This window comes from Andrena cerasifolii, chromosome 1 (genome assembly GCF_050908995.1).
Source record: "Andrena cerasifolii isolate SP2316 chromosome 1, iyAndCera1_principal, whole genome shotgun sequence".
Classification (NCBI taxonomy): Eukaryota; Metazoa; Arthropoda; class Insecta; order Hymenoptera; family Andrenidae; genus Andrena; species Andrena cerasifolii.
In genome coordinates, this window is record NC_135118.1 from 1,230,886 (window position 1) to 1,256,116 (window position 25,231).

Consider the following 25,231-nt stretch of genomic DNA (forward strand, 5'->3'; position numbering starts at 1 on the left):
TGTAAAACTTTTTCTTAATTCGGAATTTTATCCATACGATGACATGAACTTGGACTTTGACAAGAATAGACATGCCATCTTGTTTAACATGTATACACATTTCCGTAAATCGTATTATGGACATAGTTGCAACGAGGCATTATTCACCGTGGCATAATTTTTGTGATTGATTGTTCGTGACAAAATGAGTCGACCAAGAATAGCACCGTGGACGTGTGCATAGAATTCGATTGTAAAGAGAATTTGCCTGCAAATACTACAGCCTACTGCCTCATTCTGCACGATCGAGTGGTTGAATACAATCCGTTGACAAACATGGTGCGCAAAATCAATTAAATTGCCACGCTACTTGCCCGCCCTCTCCTGTGCCAAATTCGTACAATATTTCTTCGTGAAAATCATGATATTTTACGAGAAAGACTGCATTCTCCTGCCTGTCTTAGAAGCGAGCGCAGCTCTAAATTGTAGCGATAATGGTCATACCAACATTTTTTTACCTGCAAGGGTTCATCGTTGATGGACGATTTGTCGTGAAGAAAGTGGCTTCTTACGAAAGGGAAGAATTCTCTCGCACTATATTTTTGGGAGTTCGATGCCTCAATATCTTCTTACGAAATCCGACAAATCAAGCATCCGGTAGTTGGTGGCAAAACACCACATACTACGGTGGGAAGATGGAGACGTTCCATACAGTATGTCTAAACAGCTAATTATGAAAGCTCTTGCCGGTGCGACCGATGAAAAAGATGACGCATGCCATATCGTATACGTTAAAGGGCTACAGAAACGCGACTGGCTTGCGGATTTCCTCGACGAAAATACGAAAGCGGACGTGATCATTGAGACACTGGACATTGACTACGGGGATATCAAGTCTCTAAATAAGCTAAATGTAGATAATACTCTGCGATGTGACAGACATGCAAAGCATTGTGCCATGCAAGTTGTATTTAAAATATTCAACTGGTGGTCTAAACGCCAGAGAGAAATGCTTAAATAAATATAATAAATTTTTATTGCATATAAAAATGTTTTTTCTTCCCCCTCCCGCGCAACCTCCCGCACGTGCTGTACGCTAGATTAAGACGATGACTCTAATGATTATGAAGAAATTGTTCAATACACATTCAAAGTGGTTTGGTGAGGATGTGGACAATTAAGAAAAGTAAACATGGGGACAAAATATAAAAATAAAAAAATTATTAAAAATGTTGTCACCAGCGGGCGACTACACCGATGACACACCCATTTGTTATGGTGTCCCACTCGTCAATTGACATATTAAGAAATCCTTCAATAGGGTGTCGGGTATATATCTGTCCGAGGCATATAGTGCAATATATAAAATACTGGTAGTGTGCGGTATTACATGTCTAAATGTGGGTAATGAACCTTTGTCACGGTCGACAGGGAGGAGGTATTGGATATCACAGTAGCCTCCGAGGGTATGATCGGTGACATCAGGGGATGGACCGTACTGAGAGAGGATAGCGCGTTGGATCACAAATACATCAGGTTTGATGTAGGAGACGCCGCGCAAGTAGAGCAGATATGGAAGAGGAACCCTAGGGCTACAAATTGGAAGACCTACAGGGCGAAGCTGCACCGAATGTAAGGTTCAACGACCAAGCAGGGTTGGATGCGGTAAATGAAGCGGTCATATAGACCATGATGCGGGCGTGGGAAAGCGCGACCGAGGTAAAAAAAGTAAGGAACAAGATCCATACGCTATGGTCGAACGGGGAGCTGAGTAGATTACAGCTCAAAGCGAAAACCTTTACGCACAAAGCTCGAACGACAAGACAGGGAGTGCGAAAGGCGACCTGGAGGACCCGGGGGCTTCAAGCAAGGAGAGAATTCACGATGGCGGTTCTCAAGGGTTAGAGAAACAGCTGGAGACAATACTGTGCCAGCATTAGAAGAATCCCGGAGGTGGCAAGGCTGAGTAGGATCTGTTGAGTTGTCCATCTGAATGAGAATCGCTGGTGCTAGATACATTGCCGAGCACCAACGCATGGTAAAACGTATGTGTCCTTCCCGCCGCGTGCAAAAATCACCATGGTGCTCGCGGAAAAACAACCGAAGGCAGGTGCGAGCCTGCATCGCGCCTCAAGCCGGACACGCCGGTTTCTGCGTTTTGTAACGCCGGTCCGACCGGTCGCAGAATAAGTCTATATTACTATAATAAAGTTCATTCAAGTTCGTACACAGTCAAAACAGTTTTACTTTGCGAACAACCATTTTCAACACGTCGGCCCTTTCATTAATTTGAAACGCGACACCCTAAGAGCGACCGACGCTCTACAGGATCCTTGAGAGGAATTCTCAGGAGATGCTCTGCGATCTGAAGAAGTCTGACGGCACATTCACGGATAACGACAGGGAGATCATCACTATGTTATTGGAGGAACACTTTCCAGGAATACAGATAGAGATCGTACGGGGGAATCAGGCAGAGGCAGTGGGGTATGACGAGACGGCAACAAAACTGACACTGAACCCGGAACTCACACCTGGACCCATGCCGGTAAGCAGCGAGGCAAGATGGGCAGGGGTCATGGTGAGCGAAGAAAGAGTCAAACGGGGCAGTGGGTTCCTGCGAGGTCTACAAGGCACCGGGAGTTGCTAAACGAAGCCCTTCCGTGGATAAGTGGCACCATGGTGAACATGATGAGGTCAGCATGGCATCGGGTCCGCTACCAGGGGCATGGGATACCACGAAAGTGGTCTTCATTCCTAAGCCGAGAAAGACGGACTATACGGCACCCAAATCGTTCCGACCGATTTGTCTGTTATCAAATATCCTGAAGACGATGGAGAGACTAGTGGATAGGTACATAAAGGACGAGTACCTGTAGAAAAGACCCTTGCACCGGTTCCAGCATGCATTTAGGACGGGACGATTGAATATCATGTGCAGGGCAGTTGGACCGACCTGAGGACTCACACCGGTCGCGACGAAATGGATATGCGAAGCGATCGTAATCCCCCGGTTGACTTTTGGTGCCGGAATCTGATGGAGAACGGCGAATATGGTCACGTATAAGACCGAATTGAATAAAGTCCAGGGCGCAGCGCTCAGGAGAATATTTGGCGTGATGAGGTCCACGCCCACCAAGGCGCTGGAAATCCTAGCGGACTTGCGATCATTGGAGGTGATAGTCAAGGAGCTCGCGATGAGGACGATGTTGAGGCTGCAGTGCTGGGGCCAATTGACAGGAGGCAATGAGATGAGTCACAGTTGGATATCGGAGGAGGAAGAAGGCGAGGAGCTGAATAAAATGAGGCCCATGCCCAGGGACCTGATAGTTAAGAGGTATGTGTTCGACAGGGAGTTCGAAGTGGTGATCGCCGATAGGAAGGATTGGAACGAGGAAAGAATCAGGGATAGACACGACTCGGTCTGGTACACGGATGGATCGAAGAGGGAAGGCACGTACAGGATGGTGTAAGGAGAACGATGCGAGGAAGTGGAGAATAAAGAGGTTGGGCAGATACGCGACGCACAGAACGGATGAAGATAAAGTAATAATTCTTTTTGCTTTAATGAAGTTGGTGTGTCCTTCATTACTTAAATAATATTACGTTACTTATATTAACCCTCGGTTGTCACACTGGGTAAAAATGATACAAAATTTGAATTTAAGGTATAATATCTTTGGGGCATCATTGAAAATGGTACTACTGGTGCCATGTAGTAGTAATTTCGTGTATCCTCTACAGGAAGAGGCTCCCCCAGTGATTTTTTTTAAGAAAAAAAATTTCAGGAACTTTTTCTTTCAAATTTTTTTAAACATAATGATACTTTAAATATTAATTTTCAACGATGGATATATATTCTACAATGTTCAAACTTGATCTAAAAAAAAATTGCGACTTAATTTAACAGATAGTTTATAAACAACAGCTGATTGAAAATTGGCTTGAATCGAATCGACCCAGTGTGACAGCAATGTTCGAAAAAATAGGTATGACAACCGAGGCCCGAGGGTTACGTAATACTTAATTACAGTAACTAATACGATAATATTACTTACAATATTACTATTTAAAATTCGAAAATATCCCTAATCTCTTCTGGCCACTCTTCTTGAATATCCATCAATTTTCATTCCAGCCTTAAGGGGGTAGACACGGGTAATACAGCTCGCTGTATACCGACACAATCTGGCCCGAAACATGGGTTCGGGGGCATACGTTGTTTGTCCTTATATGAGCGAAGTTTGGGCTGAGCGAGGTCTCATTCGAAAGATGAAGGTTCAATGCAGCCCGCTCTGGTCATGGTGCGACGAGATTGTGTTGATATCTAATAATATGAGTGTTGAAAGTAGAGCAAAAGTCGACAAAATACACCCGCATGAATCCAAGTATTTTTAGGTCACTAAAAGAGTTTTGTCACTCAAACGATGACCAGACCAGGCTGCATTGAACCTTCCTCTTTCGAATGAGACCTCAACCAGTCCAAAATCTGCTCATATAAGGACAAACAACGTATGCCCGTGATTGCATTCCCAAATACGAGTTCCGCCATATTGGCGATTATACAGAGCAAGTCACGTGACAAATTTAATTGAGGTAGTGGATACTAGATGGCGCCTACTCGGGAGGACTGACAACGTGGAATCATAGCAAAACTGAAGCATTAGCTGGATACATGTGCCACAGTAAAAGCGTGATGCAGTCAATGTATCCATTATCGTACGATTAGAGGTTGGTTATATGCATTTTAGGCAAACATTGACTACGAACTGCTGGGAACTGTATACATTTACTAAATTAACGCTTTTACAGTAACACATACCTCACTTGAAATCGCTGTCGTATTTATGTTATAATTATATGGCCACATTATTGGAAATAAAAAAAGAGAGATTGAAACTTTTTTACTAATACTGGAAGTATTGATTTACTGATATCATCTTTTCAGAATATGGATGTTACAGTAATTATTTGAAATATTGCTCTTACTATTATTCTTTTTTATTCTTCCGACTATTGTATAGAACATATAATAACAATAAGTCTCCCAATTAGTCAACATTTGACTCGCTGATCTTTTTTATAAACCTTTACGGTCCTATCTCCTAAGCTAAATAGTCCTTAGATAATATTTAAAATACAGACAGGGTTAAAAAAAATAAAACAACATAAAATAATAGATGTGACTTATTCTAATTTCACTCAGCAAATACCTATATATTGAAAATAGGAAAACGTTTTTGTTTAGAGCGTGAAGTTTAAATTGCAACACAACATTATATTTCAGAGAGCTGTAAGATCCACAATTTTTGACATTTTGAAAAATACGTCGAGATATGCTTATATATCCCTAAAGACTACAACATATCCAAGTTTCATCTAAATCTGAAATGTTACTCCGAAAAGTGTCCGATTTCGCATGGAATGACCCATGTATTTTACTGGGCTCAGAAATATCATTTCAACTACCACAAATGCAGGATGGAGGAGGTACCCCTTCCATGACGCCGACCGGACTACTGAAAATGCGCAGGCTGAATGCGCGTGATTATTATATGGTTGGCTCCTCAAAGTGACAGAAAATATAACCTATGTATATGCTATATGACAATAAATGATTAGTGGCTATTTCGTTCCTTTCTGCTACATTTGTGAACCTTTTATCATCCTTCCAAAACATTATTATTACCCCGCAACAGTATCTTTAAGAAATCGGGTATAGCATATAGGTTATGCTTTCTGTCACTTTGAGGAGCCAACCATATAATACATAGGTGTACCGGTTAGTAATTCTTAATTTCGGTGCTGGATGGCACTGGCCGCAAGGGCATGTTCACGGACTAAACTCTTATGTTATTTTGTTGCTATGACAACACCATTCGCAACGCCATTAATGTTCAAACGATTTCGACTTAGCGTCATATTTTTTGGGAGGTAAACATGTCTAGTTTTGAACCAAATAAAGAGCATTTGCGGCACGTACTGCTTTTCTTGTTCCATCAAAAGAAAAACGCCAGTGAAAGCCGCCGCATCCTTGTGGAAACTTACGGTGCCGATGTCCTAACGCAAGACGCTTGTGTGCATTGGTTCAGACGATTCAAAAATGGTGATTTCGACTTGAAAGACAAAAAACGCCTAGGCCAGCCGAAAAAAAATGAAGACGCCGAATTGCAAGCAGTGTTGGACGAAGACGATACGCAAACTCAACAACAAATGGCAGAGGAGTTGAATGTTGGTCAACAAACAATTTCTGATCGTCTGCATGCCATGGGAAAGATCCAGAAGTTCGGAAAATGGGTACCACATCATCTGAATGACAGACAAATGGAAAACCGAAAAATTGTGTGCGAATTTTGCTTTCTCGGCATGAAAGAAAGTCTTTCTTTCATCGGATCGTGACTGGAGATGAAAAATGGATCTACTTTGAGAATCCAAAACGCAAAAAGTCATGGGTTGATCCAGGACAATCATCAACATCGACCGCAAGACCGAATCGCTTCGGAAAGAAGACAATGTTATGCATTTGGTGGGATCAGAAGGGTGTCGTGTACTATGAACTTCTGAAATTAGGTGAAACTGTTAATACCGATCGCTACCGTCAACAAATGATCAATTTAAACCAGGCATTGATCGAAAAACGCCCAGATTGGGCTAGAAGACATGGAAAAGTCATTTTGCAACACGACAACGCCCCATCACACACAGCGAAAGCGGACAAAGGCACAGTTTCTGAACTTGGCTGGGAACTCTTGCCTCACCCGCCGTACTCACCAGACTTGGCCCCGTCCGATTACCACCTGTTTTCATCGATGGCTCACGCACTTTCCCAGGAACACTTCAAATATTACGAAGATGTCAAAAAAATGGGTCGATGACTGGTTCGCCTCTAAATGTGGACGATTTTTTTGGGAGGGCATCCACAAATTGGAGGGCAGATGGGAAAAATGTATAGCTAGCGATGGTGCATACTTTGAATAAAGCATTTTTTCCTTTATTCCCAGCTTTAAATTGTTTTCTTTAAAAAAAAATTAAGAATTATTAACCAGTACACCTGGTAATCACGCGCATCCAGCCTGCGCATTTTCAGGAGCGGATTTTCTGTCCTCGAAGTGACAGAAAATATAACCTATATGCTATACCCAATGTCCTAAAGATGCTGTTGCGGCGTAATAATAATGTTTTGGAAGGATGCTGAAAAGTTTACAAATGTTTCGTAAAAGAATTAAATAGCCACTAAACATTTGTTGTCATATAGCATATATTTAGGTTATATTTTGTCACTTGGAGGAGCCGACCACATAATAATCACGCGCATCCAGCCTGTGCATTTTCACTAGTCCAATTTAAGTAATTAAAATGTGCATTGAATTTTCTACGTTTGTAGTACCAGCCGACTTTCCGTTTAAATTTTTATAAGTACAACGCACGAGCTGAGAATTTCTTTTCTTATTCAGAATAGAATACGGAAATAGCAAACAGCTCCCTCTCGCGTGCACCAGGTAGCGGCGTATCTATGGGTAGTACCATTTCAGTGCAGAAAAAACCTGCTGTAATACCGACCTGCAAAATCGGTTAGGTCACGTGACGTGTCTACCCCCTTAAGGATGATATTAAAGGATCCGATGAAAGGAACATAATACAGAAGAGATCTTGATTAATTCTCTGCTTTGATATTTTGCAAGTGTTGCTAAGTTTTAACCTTCGATATTCTTTGTGATTAGCCTCCTGGGCTTCCTCAGACAATTCTCCGATTGGTAGCATATGAGAACCAATAATATATTCACCATGGCTCAGAATTTTGTGAACTGTTGGTGTTAAATTTCTGTCTGGATACGTTTTTTAAAATAAATATAGAGTAGTTCTCGCATACTTCCCAAATCTTTGAGGATTCAATTTCAAGCCACTATTGATCATATTTAAAATATTATTAAATCTCACGACAATTTCTTCTTTTATGTTTAATATATTTGCTGTAATTTTAACATTTTACGAAAAATCATCTGGCAGTATTGCCATCGATCGTATTTCCAAACCCTTGTTTTGATGTGTCTACTATAAAGCCTAAGCTTTCTCTAAATTCTTTTTGTATTCTTGTCTACTCTTTTTCTTTTACTTCTAATTTTGTCTTATCCTGTTTTATATTCTGAAATCTAATAGATTTTTCATAAGCAACGTTTAATAAAAACTCCATAAATCGAATCCTCGCATGTAAAGGAAATAAACCAAATTCAGCATTATGTTCCGGGGCTTTTTTGCCATGGGAATTGAATTGTTTCATAGTTTTAGAGTATATCACACATCTAGTGGTCGCTGAAGTTCCCGAAGCATGTTGGGCTACTTTTCCATCAACAATTGTGAAAAAGAGCTTGTGTTTAATTTTATATTTTTTCCGTGTATTGTTGTGTTTGTTTCCTTTAACGCGCGTATCTCATTTTTAAGATTTGTATCTTCCAAATGAATTAACTCCTTGGTTTCTTTTATATATTTAAACGATGATGGCATGGGATTGCCATACGTCGGTGGCATTTTCTTCACTCTGTGCAGCAAAATTTAATCTCAGCGGAACTTAGAGCCGGTTCTTTTGGGAGGGATGCAAGTTGGATTGGTTCTGATACAATCTGCTCCCTATGGTTGAAATTTAGTCTAGCAACTTTCACTCCTCCTAACCTAACCAATCCAACTTGCATCCCTCCCAAAAGAACCGGCCATCCGAGCGTAGAAGCAAGTGCGAAATAAAAGTAACGATGCGCTTCTCGATACCGCAGATGTACCTACCTAAGTAGCATTTCTGACGGAAAAGAATTGTCCAGCCTTTGGGCCTGCCATTTCTGGCGTAGACCTTTGGCAGGTAAGTATCCATTTCAACAGGCAGTGCCACCCGTGGCGTCAGTAAGACCGCCCCCGGTTTTTGCCATTTCAGAGGGGTCTCTTGCAGTGAAAATCAGTAAATTTGCAAGCGCAATATCTTAAAAACCAGTGGAAATAAAGTGTATACATTAAAGCTTATTGAATTTGTCTTGGAACGCACTATCAACTCAGGTCTTCAAAAAAAATAGTTCCATTTGAAAAACCGAACTTGACCATCGTATCTTTTAAAATAATAATCGAAAACAAAATTCGTTCGCGCTAATAAATGGGCCCCCTCGAACCATGCAATTCCCTATTTTTTTTATATTTTTATCGACAATACTTTAAGAGATATCGCGCTGTCCATTCCTTAGTGGGACACCCTGTATATTCGATCTATCTCTGATTTCTCTGCTTTTTTGATAGCCTCTAAAATTTTTGCTCTTTTAAAATCGTATTTTTTTTTTATAATTGGACATGATAATTTCTGGCATATCTATTTCTAAAGGGGATAAATTTTGGTTTATTTCACTCCTTTTTCGTCTTTTTGACCTGTCAGCACTCTCTTCATACGATATCTTTGGTCGACCTTTTGAAGTGCTCGGTATCGATACACTATCCATTTCATTTAGACCTTTTATGGAGAAAGTTGTTTCCAGCCATCGGGAATTCTTCGTCAAAAACATTCCTTTATTATAGTATGAAGATTTGTATTTACTTTTTATTTTATTGTAAATTCCAGCAAGGTTGATACTAAAGAATCGAGGTACATCTTCATATTTAACTCCACACTTCTCCGCTACCTTATTAACAATTTTTTCTCACTAATACTAGTTTCTTCTATAAAGATATTAAATAAAAATTTATATGTATACTCCATTTTTATAACTATTTTGCGAACACCAAACTGAATTCAATTAAATTTATTTCAGAATAATTCACCGCAGTAAAATCACACTTTATCAATCACCTGTCAAAGCTGTATACTTTTCTTTAAACTTCTATGTTATGCGAAAACGGTTAGAGACGGATATCATTCTTTGCACACTCGTCAGGGACATATGGTAGAATAATACTACATTAACAGTCGAACGGTGAAACGTGGTGTTCCTGCCTATACTTGGATCATTCTATCCTAAAACACTCAGAGTTTAATTATTTAACAAACAAAGAAAACAAAAATATTTCAAAATATCAAGACAAAGAATAAATCAAGATCTCTTCCGTATTATGTTACTTTCATCTTATCCTTTAATATCATCTTTAAGACTGCAACAAAAGGGGAGGGATATTCAAGAAGACTCCCCAGAAAAAATATTGAGGTGAGGGACGTGAGGGTGGTAATAAGGTACACTACTTAATAAACTCAACAAGTAATATGGTTTATTTTAAGACAAAAAAAACTACTTCAAAGAAAATATCGAGCGGACGAAAAACAACCGCTCTACTCGAGTCCTTCTAGCCGAATGCCCAACGGTCGCGTTCCTTCCAGAATCGCAAGCAACGCGTACCACGTGCACAACTTTTGGAAAAAACCCAGGCCCTGAGAACAAGGGAGGTTTCGTCGCCAGGCAAATCCAACAGTCACGAAACCTTCACTTGAACTTTATGACCTTACCTGGTCGCCTTCTACTCCGCTCGAAAATTCGATGCTACGCACGCTACAATATTTTTGAATATTAAATAGAAATAATGTAAGTAATGTTATTGTATTAGTTAATCTAATTAAGTATTACTTAATATAAGTAACATAATTCTATGTAACTAATGAAGGACACATCAACTTCATTAAAGCAAAAAGAATTATTACTTTATCTTCATCTGTTCAAAAGTTATAGATTTTTGGCCGGTGACGCACCAATTTTTTCCCACTGTGCGACGGTGTTCCAGGCGGAAATCGTCGCCATCTTAGAATGTGTTCGGAGTATTAAAAAAGAATTTGACGCGGAGGAGGTGGAACAGAGAAATCGGAGAAGGGCTGTAGGTGGTAGGGAACCCGTTGTAATGACCAGAGGAAATCGACACAACAAGAAAATAGCGATATGCACGGATAGCCAGGCTGCTATCAAAGCGTTGAGCAGGAGTATGTATGTTCCATTGCCCAGTTGGCACTGGAATGCAGAATTTCGTTGAACGAGCTTGGAAGGAGAGGAGCCAAGACTACCATCTACTGGGTACCAGGACACGAGGAGACAGCGGGCAACGAGAGGGCAGATCGACTAGCTAGGGCAGGGTCAAACATGGCTCCTGAGATGGACGAGACGATCTCTCTGATAGCCGATGTGGCCTTCAAGGCCGGTATCAGGGATTGGAGAGATCAGGCCAGGAAAAGGAAGAGAGAGGAGACGAATGACGGTGAGACGGCGAAGTTGTTGTTGGGCCCCGAACCGAAAAGGGACAGGGACAAAAAATTGATAGGAATGGAAAGAGTTAAAGCAAGGAATATGGTGGGCATTCTACGCGGACACGTGCCACTGAATGCTTACTTACATAGGATCATGGCTAGCGAAACAGAATTGTACTCGCTATGCGAGGTCATCAGGGAGGACTTGGTGCACATTCTGTGCGAGTGTCCGCGTACAATGGTAACCCGTCGGAGGATACTCGGTATGGATATTATAAGAGCAGAGGTGTAAGCAAGCTGTGTGTGGACAAGATTTCGAGATTCCTGGAGGAGGTGAACCCATGGAAATATACCTATGGCTCATCTCCGTCAGAAGAGGAGCGCTACCCCTCGACGTGATTCACCAGGGGGCAGAGCTCCCCCCCTCCCAGCTCTAATAGAAAGGTAAGATGGTGAGGCAGCTACCCCAACCGTGGTTCGGTTTTGACCGAACCTTGGCATGTTCAGTCCGGTACCGCGACAGGGTAGCGGTGTCAAGAGAAAGAAAGTAAGACTGGAGTTAGCGCCCCAAGCACTTAGCAATACCGGTGCACCGGCTTCTACACACCTCTTCAGGAATGCGGAGTGCCGCTAGGGGCGGGTGGTGACCAACGCATAATGACTCCGGCGCACCTATACGTGCCTCTTAGGTAGGGATCGCCCACTTTCGTCGATGGTCACCCCCGTGAGTACGGACCGTCCGCAAGCTGGCCCGGGCCTATAAAAAGCGGACGCGTACCCGGGAAACGGGGTAGAATCCTGGCGGGTTAATGCGTACCATGAGGGGGCGGCCATCCAAAGCCATTCCCCCCTCCTTTGGGAGGAGGCCCGTCTTCCTGTGCCGTGCTAGGTAGATGGTGTGGTGCTCCGGACCAGGTGGCAAGTCGTCCCTTTCTGCTCGGCTACGGCCGTTGAAGGGAAGTTCTTGGACCCCGTGGCAGCGCAGGGGAAAGAGATGCGACCACACCGGGCGGCGCGGTCAGCCCTGGGGGAACTCCCTCTCTCCGATTGCTTGTACGCTCGGGTAGTGATGGGATCTGAAGCGCTTCGAACACGATTCGAAGCTCTTGAAAAGTCTTGGTCGGCTTTGAAGTCTGAACGGATTCGAAGTAGTGATCGGCTTCGAAGTCTCGAAACTCTTGGTTTGAACTTCGGTAGGTACCCCGTGGCGAGGACAAATTTTATGGCTTTCGACCCTCGAAGGGGTTTGAATACCATTAAAAAGTGAGAAATGTCTAGGATTTCCGAATTTCTTATCAGACCTTTGCGAAAACGACGCCAATCGATTCCTTATGTTTCCCCGATGAAACTAACACCGAGAACGACGTAATTCGGACCATAATGAAGGAAATTCCATGAAAAATAGAATTATATCATTTGAAGCTGCCTTCGTTAAAAATAGTCCGATTTACATGAAATTTGATATGATTTTCATCGGAAAAACATAAGGAATCCATCGGTGTCACTTCCATAACCATACGATAAAGAATAAAGAATTATTTTATTTCGGAAACAGGTATGAATCTTCGGCCGACCGTAGGCTGCGGTCCGCAGCGATTCCAGGTCGGCGCCCCGCTGTCGAGGGTGAAATATTCATTTCAGCGTATTAAGAAATTCTTTATTCTTTATCGTATCGATATGGAAGTGACACCAATGAAATCCTTATGTTTTTTCTAATGAACATCATACCAAATGTCACGCAAATCGGATTACTTTTGCACAAGCAATTTGTATTGCTTATGCTGTCCAGACCACCACCGCTGACTGATTCGCGGCACGATACAATCATAACTCGCGACCCTGGCGAGACACTCTGGCCGATCAACCTGGCTAGTTCGTGGCTAATACACTTTGAAACAGTTTTTACTTTTTCATCATATATATTTGTATAGTTACTGATATTTGAAGATAATGAAGAATTCATTACATTTTTTATAATTATAATAATTCATTAAGGATTTTGTTATACTTCATGGTAACCAGATGCTTTTTCAGGCTTAATTATATATACTTGATAAAGGTTTGTGTTTACAATACAACAAGAATTGGGCGCGCGAACGCGCGCTTTTTTTCTTCGTCGTAATGCAATGTGGTCAGGGCAATCTCACATCTGTGCAGCAGACTTTTTGGACTCTGTACCTGCAACTACACGTCGTGTTCCTGTGAATGCGAATCCGAAGAAGGTTTTTTCTTTTCTATTTATGGAGGAGGCTTTTTTTATGACAGGGTTGCCTTCGTCGAGGAAAATGAATATGAAAACGGCAGAGTCTTTTAAGCAGTCGATGCGAACGTGTCGTGCCTGAATTCAGAATATTAGTGACATTTTGTACAACAGTACTATTTCGTCTTTCAAGTGACAGCTTGTGTCAGCATTTCGTGCGAGCGATAGTACGGTGAATCTAATTCACAAATCGGTAAAGTCGTGACCGTGCTGAACGTGTGAGTGTAATTTTTGTACATATCAGAAATGTCAAAACGATCGTGGGTTTGGGCACATTGCAAAGAAAGCAATGACGGACAAGTACAATGCATGCAATGTTGTAAGCAGTTTAAAACGAACAAATCAACAAGTGTATTAATAAAACATTTGGAGAATGTTCATAATCTTCAAAAGCGACAAGAATCTTCTGAATCATCCGGCATCCCTTATACTGGTAAGTACGGTGTATATTGTACATTCACCGCGCAACGCATTTGGTCTGGCCTTTCTTTCCCTGTTCAGTTACAACAGTAGTCTTGATATGTTTTTAGATAATGACGAAAGGAAATTAAAACTGGACAAAATGCTAGTAGATTTAATTGTACTGGATTTACAACCATTTTCTATTGTCGATGATAAAGGTTTTCGAGCTTTAATCAATTATCTGGATCCAAAATATGTTATCCCATGCAGAAAGACAATGAAGAAGTTCGTGGATGATGAGTACGTAACGAAAAGGCGTATTATACAAGCAGAGGTTGATGCTGCTTCCGCCGTTTGCATCACTACTGATACATGGACCAGCGTGAACTTAGACAATATTATATCAGTTTCATGCCATTATATTAATAAGGATTTTGAATTTAAAACACGTACGCTTCAAACCGAAAAAATTACCGGAAGCCACACAGCTCATGCGTTATCCCAAACATTAAAAAACATATTTTGCCATTGGAATATAAATGAGAAAGTAAAATGTGCTGTAACAGATAATGCGGCAAATATGCTTGCGGCTGTAAGAAATCTAAAATCAGTTTCTAGCGTTTTCTGTTTCGCCCATACTTTAAATTTAGTTGTAAAAAAATCTTTAGCAGCCATTAACGATTTAGTAACTATCCGAAAAAAATGTCGCAGTATAGTGTGTTATTTCAAATCAAGTTGCTTAGCGAAAGACAAATTACAGGAAATGCAAAATGAATTCAATATTCCGCAACATAAGTTAATATTAGAAACTGACACACGTTGGAATTCAACATACAACATGTTTAATAGATTAGTAGAACAAAGGAAAGCAATAGAATCAGCATTAGAATACTTTGACATTTCTTTCGAGTCCCTCACTGACAATGAGTGGGACACATTAGCCAACATGTTACCAATATTACAGCCATTTTCCTCTATAACAATGGAATTTAGTACAGAATCGAAAGTCTCCATCTCTAAAGTTATAGTAGCCATTAAGCAATTACACAAGTGCCTCGAATTAAATCGTGAAAATATTTTAGCCATAAAATTAAAGGAGATGACATGTCACTATTTTATTCACATAGAAACTAATTCAGCACATGCAATGGCGACAATTCTCGACCCACGTTTCAAAGCACTAGGAGTTAGGTTCAGCGAAAATGCTGAAAAAGCAAAGAAATTAATAATAGATGAAATATCTAATATAAATGTAGCAGTTACTGCCGATACCTCATCCGACACAATTAACGTAACACCTAATCCTAATAACACATCAGTGCTGTGGTCGTCTTTTGACAATGAAGTGATTGAAAGAAATTTGATTAGTGCACAGAATTGTGGCCCGACAAACGAACTCGAAAATTACATAACAGAATGTTATGCTGCTAGAACTTCCGATCCATTGCAATATTGGCAAAAACAATACATCTACGTATCCGAACCTCGCGAAATTGGCGAAATCAATTTTGTGCTGTCCTGCCACATCGGTGCCTTGCGAAAGAATTTTTTCGACGGCGGGAGAAATAATCAGTCTGAAACGAAATAGATTAAAAGATACCAGATTAAATCAATTCTTGTTGCTAAAGAAGCAATAAAACCATTATTAGTCGACATTATTAATACGACGTTGATTATTGTATAAGCAACATATATATAAGCAATAAATTTATTTTTTTATGAATTTTGTACCAGTTATTAGAAAACGGTTTCTATTTTAGTTCATTTTCTTTCTGTCATTCCCTACATATCAACATTCGTAATATGTACACACTGCAAGCTATAAAAACGAATAACGTATAGATATAAATGTATATATGATAACTCGAACTTTAAGTCGAACTTAACCTCGACTTCATACCTGTTTCAGAAATAAAATAATTCTTTATTCTTTATCGTATCAAATTTCATGTAAATCGAAATATTTTTAACGAAGGCAGCTTCAAATGATATAATTCGATTTTTCATGGAATTTCCTTCATTATGGTCCGAATTACGTCGTTCTTGGTGTTAGTTTCATCGGCGAAACATAAGGAATCGATTGGCGTCGTTTTCGCAAAGGTCTGATAAGAAATTCGGAAATCCTAGACATTTCTCACTTTCTAATGGTATTCAAACCCCTTCGAGGGTCGAAAGCCATAAAATTTGGCCTCGCCACGGGGTACCTACCAAGGTTTCGAGCCAAGAGATTCGAGACTTCGAAGCCGACCAAGACTTTTCAAGACTTTTAAGCTTCGAATCATATTCGAAGCGCTTCGAAGTAGTCGGCTGACATTCAAGACCGATTCGAAGCGCTGGGAACCGACTCCGGAGTCCCATCACTACGCCCGGGACCCTGGCACGTGCCGCATGCTCCCCCCCCCCCTCCCTCTATAGGTCGCAATTAAATCGACTAAATCGACTAATATGTGGTATGCGCCATTAAATAACTGGAAGCTTCCAAATAGCGCGCTCGGTGCATTTCGGGGATGTGTGTATAGCATCGCTGACAAATTTTTCGACGGGAAATGTCATTTGTGTTTATGTATTTGATGTCTCGTCCATGGAGACATGTCAGCTGCAGAAATTTTTCATATACCCTTGGATATTCGAAAGGCAATACGCCGCCCCAGGGGCCGCAATACACGTTGTAGTATTCACGAATCCCCCGAGTGTGTATCACCGGCATTTTTCCATAGTGTGAATCTAAAATTTAGTTTTTAATTAAAAATCTGACCCACTATTAGTACATAGTAAACTGTTGGAATATTGGTAGCAATGCAATGTTATAATAGAATATATATATATATATATATATATATATATATATATATATATATATATATATATATACAGGGTGTCCCACTAAGGAGTGGACAGCGCGATATCTCTTAAAGTATTGTCGATAAAAATATAAAAAAAATAGGGAATTGCATGGTTCGAGGTGGCCCATTCATTAGCGCGAACGAATTTTGTTTTCGATTATTATTTTAAAAGATACGATGGTCAAGTTCGGTTTTTCAAATGGAACTATTTTTTTTTGAAGACCTGAGTTGATAGTGCGTTCCAAGACAAATTCAATAAGCTTTAATGTATACACTTTATTTCCACTGGTTTTTAAGATATTGCGCTTGCAAAATTACTGATTTTCCCTGGAAGAAAATCCGCTGGAATAGCAAGCACCTGGGGCAGTCTTGCTGGCACCACGGGTGGTATTGCCTGTTGAAACAGATACCTACCTGCCAAAGATCTACGCCAGGAATAGCAGGTCCAAAGGCTGGACAATTATTTCCCGTCAGAAATGCTAGGTAGCTACATTTGCGGTATCGAGAAGCGCACCGTTAATGTTTCAAAACGTCATAAAATTTACTTAGAGTTTGTACGCAAAGATAAGTAGTTAAATATAACTGAATTTTCAACTTCAATAGTCTTTTAGTTCGTACCTTATTCTACGCTCGGATGGCCGGTTCTTTTGGGAGAGATGCAAGTTCGATTGGTTAGGGTTAGGAGGTGTGTAAGTTGCTAGACCAGATTGTATTAGGACCAACAGGATTTGCATCCCTCCCAAAAGAACCGGCCATCCGAGCATAGAAGCAAGTGCGAACTAAAAGACTATTGAAATTGAAAATTGAGTCATATTTTCCTACTTCCCTTTGCGTACAAACTCAAAGTAAATTTTATGACGTTTTGAAACATTAACGGTGTGCTTCTCGATACTGCAGATGTACCGACCTAGCAGTAAAATTAAATTCACTAGTTAGAGAATATGTTCATTTGCAGTTTACATTTTAATTACTCACATTAATAAGAACCATTATTCAGTAGATAAACATTTCCTAAAACATTCAAAACATTCACGCTTGAAACTACTCGGAACACCTGGACTGCTCCAAAATTTTGACCTGCTCGAAAAATGTACATTCGGCCCGCGCGGTTCTCTTCGAGCCGCTAGAAAAAATTCGAGTTTTCGATTTTCTTCGAGCTACTCGGTTCTTTCGAGCCGCTCGCTTTTTTCGAGTACTCGGCTCGGCTCTTTTTTCCGAGTACTGAAACAGCTCTAATTCCAACTCCTTTCGAGGGTCGAAAGTCGCAACACTCGGTGAGGCATCGCGGGTAGTGTCCTCGCAATCTGGATGACATGTGGCATGTTAGGGAACCGAACCCTAACCCGTACCTGGTTCGGAGTGCCGCAAAGTGGGAAGAAAATGACAGTCACGGTCAAAAATCGATTCCCTCGCCAAATCGAAAATCAACGAAATTTGCTATACTGGGGTATTAGGTATCGCTGATTACGAATCCATTGCACGAAATCTGTAATATATTATGTTAACATATGTATAATAACAATCACTTGTTTATAATAATGTTACAACAAAATATGATCAATTTGATTGTTTGAAATGGATTTTACTGTCACTTCGTTAAAAAATTGTTTAAACAAATTATTGGTAAACTATTTTACTAACATTTTTTTATGTCAATAATCTTTATTTTCGTCTCCGATAGATATTCAATGGTTAGGTTAATTATGTATTTGCAGGATTTGCCACAGAAATGATAAAATTAGTAAACAATGTTGGGTTTTTATTGTTATCCACCATTTTTGAGCAACTATTCCTTAGTATAGTATTCTATACTGTATAATGCAACTTTCTAGACTCATAAAATATAAAATTATAGCTTTAGGACTTCAAGAAACAACGTTTTTCGTTTGCATGATTCCTATTTTACTATTTTTAGTCGAGTTTGGACGGCAATATTGGATCCGCCATCTTCTTTTTCATAAATCGTGCAACGGATTCGTAATCAGCGATATCTAATACAGTATTTCCTCGTTAGCGACTCGATTTTGTGTACACGATACCGACTCTTCGCTATCCCCACCACTTTTGTCTCACTCTTGCCCGGCGAAAGCTGAAGCGAGATGGAACGAGAGCGAGCGAGGACGGTACGAGACCGACGACGCGTTGATGTTTTGTCTCGCTCCGTCTTTCGGACGCCTGACATTCTGTCCTTTGCGCTTGCGACCATCGCGCACGCTCGCCGCGCACGCAGTGTTCCATCTCGCTCCCCCCTCCGGCCAGAAAGAAGCGAGAAACGAACACTCGGAATTAGGGTTCTGTTCACGATACCGACTCAACGCCGGTCCCGACCAGCGAGTCGCTAACGAGACAATACTGTACTCCAGTATAACAAGTTTCTTTGATTTTCATTTCGATTTGGCGTGGGAATCGATTTTTGACCGCGACTATGTCATTTTCTCCCATTGTGCGCCGTATCGTCGAGTAAAGGTCTGCGCACACATATCCGCTCCGTGTCATTTCCGTATTCGTTCCGTGTCCGTGCGGTGTCCCTAATTTCACTGACAACTGTGTGGGAGGCCTGCTCTGGCCCGGTCAGTCCGTATTCAGCCGTTTCTGCAAGCCTGCTGTAGAGTTCTGCCAGTCAGTAGGAGACAAAAATATTCGTACACCCATCAAAACAGAATAACATTTTTAAAATTGGTCCAAACAACGTGAGTCTTTTTTAGAAGCTAGAAGTATTAGTTTCCTAAGTAGGTGGCATGTTTTGTCGTTTTGAAAAAAATCGCAATTGGTTAGAATAGCTATCGAAGAAAATAATGAAGGTCGCTTTTTCCACTTTTTTCTGTGCCTGCAATGAAAATTTAAAAATTCCTTAAGTAGGTAGATTTAAGTAAGTTTTATTCCAATGCTGGTACATAGTAAAACATCTGGTTTCCTGTAAATGGGTGCGTTCCTCGACATCAGCAATCCACTGCTAAAAGTACATTTTAGTCTATACAATCTCATCCACACGCTATTGTATTAAAAAATTACACGCAATTACTCGCGACCAGGGCCAACGCACATCACGTAGGGACCCAGGAACAGGTAGTTTGCGCGAACTACCCCTTTTGTTCCTATGTCCCTCTAGCAAGTGTATTGATACTCATCGCGAGTAATCGCGTGTGATTTTTTAGTATAACGGCGCGTAGGTGAAATTGTACAGTTTAAGAGCTTCTTTTACATTAAGTGTTTCTGAAAATATATTAGCAGTGAAAATTGAACATAAAAAATGCAACATTATGTTTATACAAACGGAATAGATCTTGAAATTTTCCAACCACCTTCACTTACCAAAAGGTACATAGACAAGTTTGCGGGGTAGACAAAATCAGTATCGCGATACGAGTCGGGTCAACGGTTCCTATGGAAGCTATAATGATCAATGGAAAATCGGTATGCATCATACACGTATCGCGATACATGTATCGCCGTGTGAAAGACCTCTAAGTTTGCAAGTCCTGTTGAAACGCACATCCAGCTCCATTTCCCTAATTCAAATACAAAACTCTTTTCATTACAATCATTAATAACGATCAGAGTTATATCATATTTGGTATAATTTTCATTGCAAAAACTCCAGCAATCCATTGGTGATATTTTTATGGAGATCTAATATTAAGTATAGAAATTCCCATTTTCATTACTGAGTGGCCTATTGCTGATCTTGTCTTTATGACTCCAGGGTCTGAGACCCCCGAAGCGCGTGGTGCGGGAGCTTCGACTCGAGAACCTTTTCCGGTCATAAAAAAAGGTCGTCCCTTTCACCTTTCCGTGATTTCAGGACTCTGTCAGTCCAAATGCCCAAATATCGTTGGCAACCAAATTTTAGTTTCACTGAACGGTTTCTACACTGGTATCTGCTTACATTCCAGACCCGGACAAGTGTGCGCTGCTCCATTGTAAAGCACGCAAACGATATTTTTTAACACTGATCCTGACGGCCCGGAACTGCCGGGTACGGAGAGACCGTCGAATTTCACGGACCTGACAAGTGTGTGCTGCTCCATTCTAAAATAAGCAACCGATACCTTTTACGACCACGGAACTGACACGGAACGGATATGTGTGCGCAGACCTTAAGGGGACAAGGCAGTCAGATCACTCGAAAATCAATAATTTTTTGCGAATTAATTACAAGGAAATGAATACAAATTGTGACTAGTACTTTTGCGTAATGTTTGTTAATACTATAAACAGTAAAAAAAAATACTTGAATAATATATACATATGTATGACAGCGCTATAGTTATCTGATATATAGGTGTTTTTTCTGGATCCGCTGTTATTTTGCAGTGATTCTGGCCGTAAGAAATTGAATTATGAAGTATCCTCTGAAATTGATACTTTGCTCTGACCCCCATTCTGCCCCGAACCTATTGAAAAAGAAAAAAAAAATTATAAAAATGACGGCTGTAAAACAGCAAATTTTAAAGAAACTTGAGTTTTCGCCAGGGAAAAGAGCCATTTTTTTTGTCAAAACAGAAGTTTTCACAGACTTACGTGTTGGTTCAGGTCGTAACTAGACATGTTTCACATATGCTGAATTTTTTTTCAAATCGACTTGTACCTCCGTTTTTCCGCAATCACTGCAAAACGAAGAAGAAATATGATTCCGAGAAAAACGTGTTTAAAGTTTCGAAAGAGGAATTAGTCTACCTGCGTGCGCACAGAAATGGTTTATGACGCGCTCGACCTTTTCGGCTCTAAAATCCTGAATTTTGCAAATTTTAACATAAACCAGACGGCATTTTACTCGGGCTGGGTAGTACTTTCGAAAAATACAAAAAATCGAGTTTCTAATTGCCTAATCCCCTTAAAGGTCGGTGTATACAGTCAACGAGGACGCAGGCACAGTTGGCGCAGCATGCACACATTACCACCGCTGCTGTAGGTGTTTCCCCCTCCATCAGTAGAACCGAATCCCCCCGAACTCTGCTTTTGAGTAGATATCATTTCGGTATCGATACCTTCTGATACCTACGTATCCATACGTGCTTGTGATACCACGCTATATTACCGCTAGGTATCGATACTGCTGGAGCGGTATGATGCTTATCACTAGTAGAAACATGGTGGGTCGCAGATACCTACTTTTACCGTTATTTATAAATTTTTATATATTTTAATAACATTGAATGGATGCATCATTTCATCTTATGGATAAATGAATACATTTCCAATATCTGAAGTGTGAATTTATACAAATTATTGACCTCTTAGTTCCCGCGCGCTCAATACCTTTTTCTCTTATGAAAACGCCATCTGTGTTACTTTTTATAAATTTGATGCCGTAATTAACTTCAAATAACTTAACCAAATCAGACAGTACTGTTAAACAAAACATAATATAATTTTATTGCCCCCCTCCCCCCTATAGTGCTTAGTTTCAATCTAATAAACCTTCGAAATAATAAGATCGCGAAATCAGATTCTGCGACCCCAAAAACCTCACGAATGACCATCTTCATAATCATAAATGGTGAAATGTGAACGTAAGGATTTTTTATCACGTTTTTGGCAACTCAGACCACCGTGCGACGGCAAGAGCGGCAGCCGTAAAAGAGTGGGGATAGTGGCTTAGTGTGAGTGACTAAGGATGAACGGGAACGCCCCGGTCTCTACAATTCATAATATTTCCACACCATGGAATTTTTGCTCTTGGGGCTACGAGTGGCCTGGCTCGGTGCCTTCAAGATCGAAGAGCAACACGCGGCTGCTCGTACGAACAAGTGCTTGGATGGCCCTGATATAACATATGGATTGTTTCCCTGAAATTAAAGTTTTATACTTTTTCGGATCCACCAGATAACAGCAGAGCATAATGTTCCAGAATGATTTCATGAATGTTTATTTTACCAATATACTTTCATTCGTAGAAAATGGAGATAGAATATCAGCTAGGCGGGTTATTATCACGAATCTACACGTGTGTATTCTAAGGTTCTAAATAGTTACTTCTGGAATAAATAGCTATTGATTTGTGATTCTATGAATATGCAGTATCTATCATATTACGAAAGAATCTTCTTTTGTTATGACTTCCAAAAGTCGTTTTCTAATATTATTCTTTATTACCATAAAAGTGCATGTGTACGTGTGTCCTACTACTTATGTATCGTCAATTTGTTGTATCTGTTTACTCTTTGGTTTATTACAGATGACAAATAAACTTCCATGGCAATATATTAAATCCGGTTACTCTAATGCAAGTTCACCGTGTACTGGATCTTCAGGAAGTAGCACCAATTCCCAATGTTACGGCCAATCTCCAGATGATCTTAGCGTTGACTCCTTGATTCATAGCTTGCTCCAAGTTGTAAACGGTGATAACTTCAATGGACCAGCTTCCTGTAATATTCAATTTTCGCACACTGGATATTCCACTAGTAACAGATGCAAGAATTGCATTAACGCAGTTTGCGCTCCGTGTTCTGCGAATCGACATTTGGTAAGCATTAAGTTTAGCCTTATATTGCTTACAATTAAATTGATTGTACTTTGAAAATTCAACGTTAATTGTAAGTAAAGTATTCCCCACTTGTATGCGTGCATACAACCTGAGAAGACGATCATCAGCAACAAACCCTCAACCGACGCCCGACAGCCAAGAGCGATGAGCCCTGTGTACGGGTCATCCACTAGTAGAAATTAAAATTTGCTCTTTATTACATCTTCATAAAGGTATTACTAATGGTTTGGTAAGATTCCCTTAATGAAAATGAGACCAAGTGCGCTGCAATTCGCACTTTCTAATATGTCCCGAAGTGTGCAACGTTGATTATTTTATGAACTTTTGTACAGTGATAAGGCTTGAAATTCTGAGACTGCTTATACATGGTTTTAGGCAGAGACGATTAAAGTCGAAGTTAAATATTAGTTCCCAGACGAATCAGTGTCAGAGGTAAAAAATATCGTTCAACCTTTTAGGAATACGTATTTAAAAGGATTTTTTTAAATTCGTAAAATTCGCGAAGGTATAGACATTTGAGTAGCGGCAAATGCGTGAGTAACACCCAACCACTCGGCAATCACGTAAAACTTTAAACGCGTTTTTCTCAAAACAGTGTTCTTAAAATCGGTGGAACCTGTATTTTGAAAAGTTATTAACCGATTGGCCTGAAACATGTTTTATTTTGAGGAACATACTTCTGGTTCGTGGACAAACCAGTAAAATTAAAAAAATTGAAAATTTGTAATTTTGAAAGGCATTGAAAGGACGAAAAATATACGCAAAAAGTGATTTCAAACGTCACGTGTCGTTATTTTCTAAAACAATGTAATTTTTCGTAATTTCTACTACTTAAGGCTTGTATAGGCCGGGCAACAATCACTGGCAACTTTGTCGCCAGCGAATCCAGCGAGTCGCCTGGCGACTCACTGCGATGCATCGACTTGTCCCCAGCGACTTTTACCGAGCGGCTGGTATCCAGCGACTTGTGTCCGGCCACTCGGCAACTTGTGTCCCGCACCTTTTATGACCAAGATCGTTCGGCGTCCAGACCAAACTCTATTTACTAGCCATGAAACCGTCCACAGTTATTTGTGTTGGCGCCGCGTTGATTGTAATAGCATCGACCAAAAGAAAAAGGCGTTAGTGGAAAAAGGCGTTTTTGAGAAAATGAAGAACATTATGGTGATCATTTAATGTCACAGTTGCTATTAAACGACGGAGGTAGTTTTATCAATTTTGTACGAATGACAAAATCTGATTTCGAAGAGCTCCTGAATTTAGTGTCTCCAAAAATTGCAAAGAAAGACACAAATTATCGTGCTACAATTCCGCCCACCATACGATTAACTGTCACGCTTAGATATTTGGCTACAGGTGATTCTTATGCCAGTTTAATGTATCTATTCAAAATATCGAAACAAGTAATATCATTCATTGTGCCGGAAATGTGTGAAGCGATCATCGAAGTTCTTCGACAATACTGTCGGGTAAGTAATAATGCACACAATTATTTAATCATATAAAATGTATTTAATAAATGTTATTAATTGACTTAATATTGCTTAAAATTACTTAATATTACACAACACAATCATATAATACATTCACATAACACACTCATACAACATACACAAAGACAGGGGAAGCAGAAGCACGATCCGAATGCCCGTTACCTGCAAGGACATCGAATGTATCCCAGACCCACTATCCAGAAACTGAATCATTTGGCAAATATTTAACAAAATTAAAGAAAAGTGTACATAGAGTAAAAATGTGTCAGACAAAAGTGAAATGGTTTCGGGGGGTAAGTATTTCCTATGTGGACGCGTTGAGGACATATGGAGGTAAATTTTGTTATTGTACATGGGATCATATGCTTTTTCATACATTATTTGTTGTAGCTTGGCATTCTCTATAAAAAAGTATTAAACTATGTATAGTGCAGAACACTAATAACTTTTCGATATACATGATTTAATACTTTTTTTATAGAGAATGCCGAGCTGCAACCAATAATGTATTAAAAAGCATACGATCCCATGTAAAATAACAAAGTTGAACTTCATATCTCCTCTACGCGTCCA

General features: G+C 40.2%; 3 protein-coding genes and 1 long non-coding RNA gene across 9 annotated transcripts in view; 2 read left to right on the top strand and 2 right to left on the bottom strand.

Annotated features, from left to right (window-relative positions):
* Nucleotides 1-25,231, bottom strand: part of LOC143373660 (uncharacterized) — a 423,841-nt gene that overhangs the window by 300,878 nt on the left and 97,732 nt on the right. The gene's annotated exons all lie outside the window — the stretch shown is intronic.
* LOC143374872 (uncharacterized) overlaps nucleotides 1-25,231 on the bottom strand; it is a 617,708-nt gene that overhangs the window by 218,553 nt on the left and 373,924 nt on the right. The gene's annotated exons all lie outside the window — the stretch shown is intronic.
* The window catches only part of Wech (tripartite motif containing 71 protein wech), a 320,032-nt gene that overhangs the window by 150,580 nt on the left and 144,221 nt on the right, over nucleotides 1-25,231 (top strand). For all 5 annotated transcript variants that reach the window (XM_076812920.1, XM_076812554.1, XM_076812740.1 and 2 more), the window contains one exon: nucleotides 22,854-23,144. In XM_076812920.1, coding sequence (XP_076669035.1) covers nucleotides 22,854-23,144 — 291 coding nt within the window. The remainder of the gene's footprint in view (nucleotides 1-22,853; nucleotides 23,145-25,231) is intronic.
* The window catches only part of LOC143373387 (uncharacterized), a 142,369-nt gene that overhangs the window by 95,198 nt on the left and 21,940 nt on the right, over nucleotides 1-25,231 (top strand). The window lies entirely within an intron of this gene.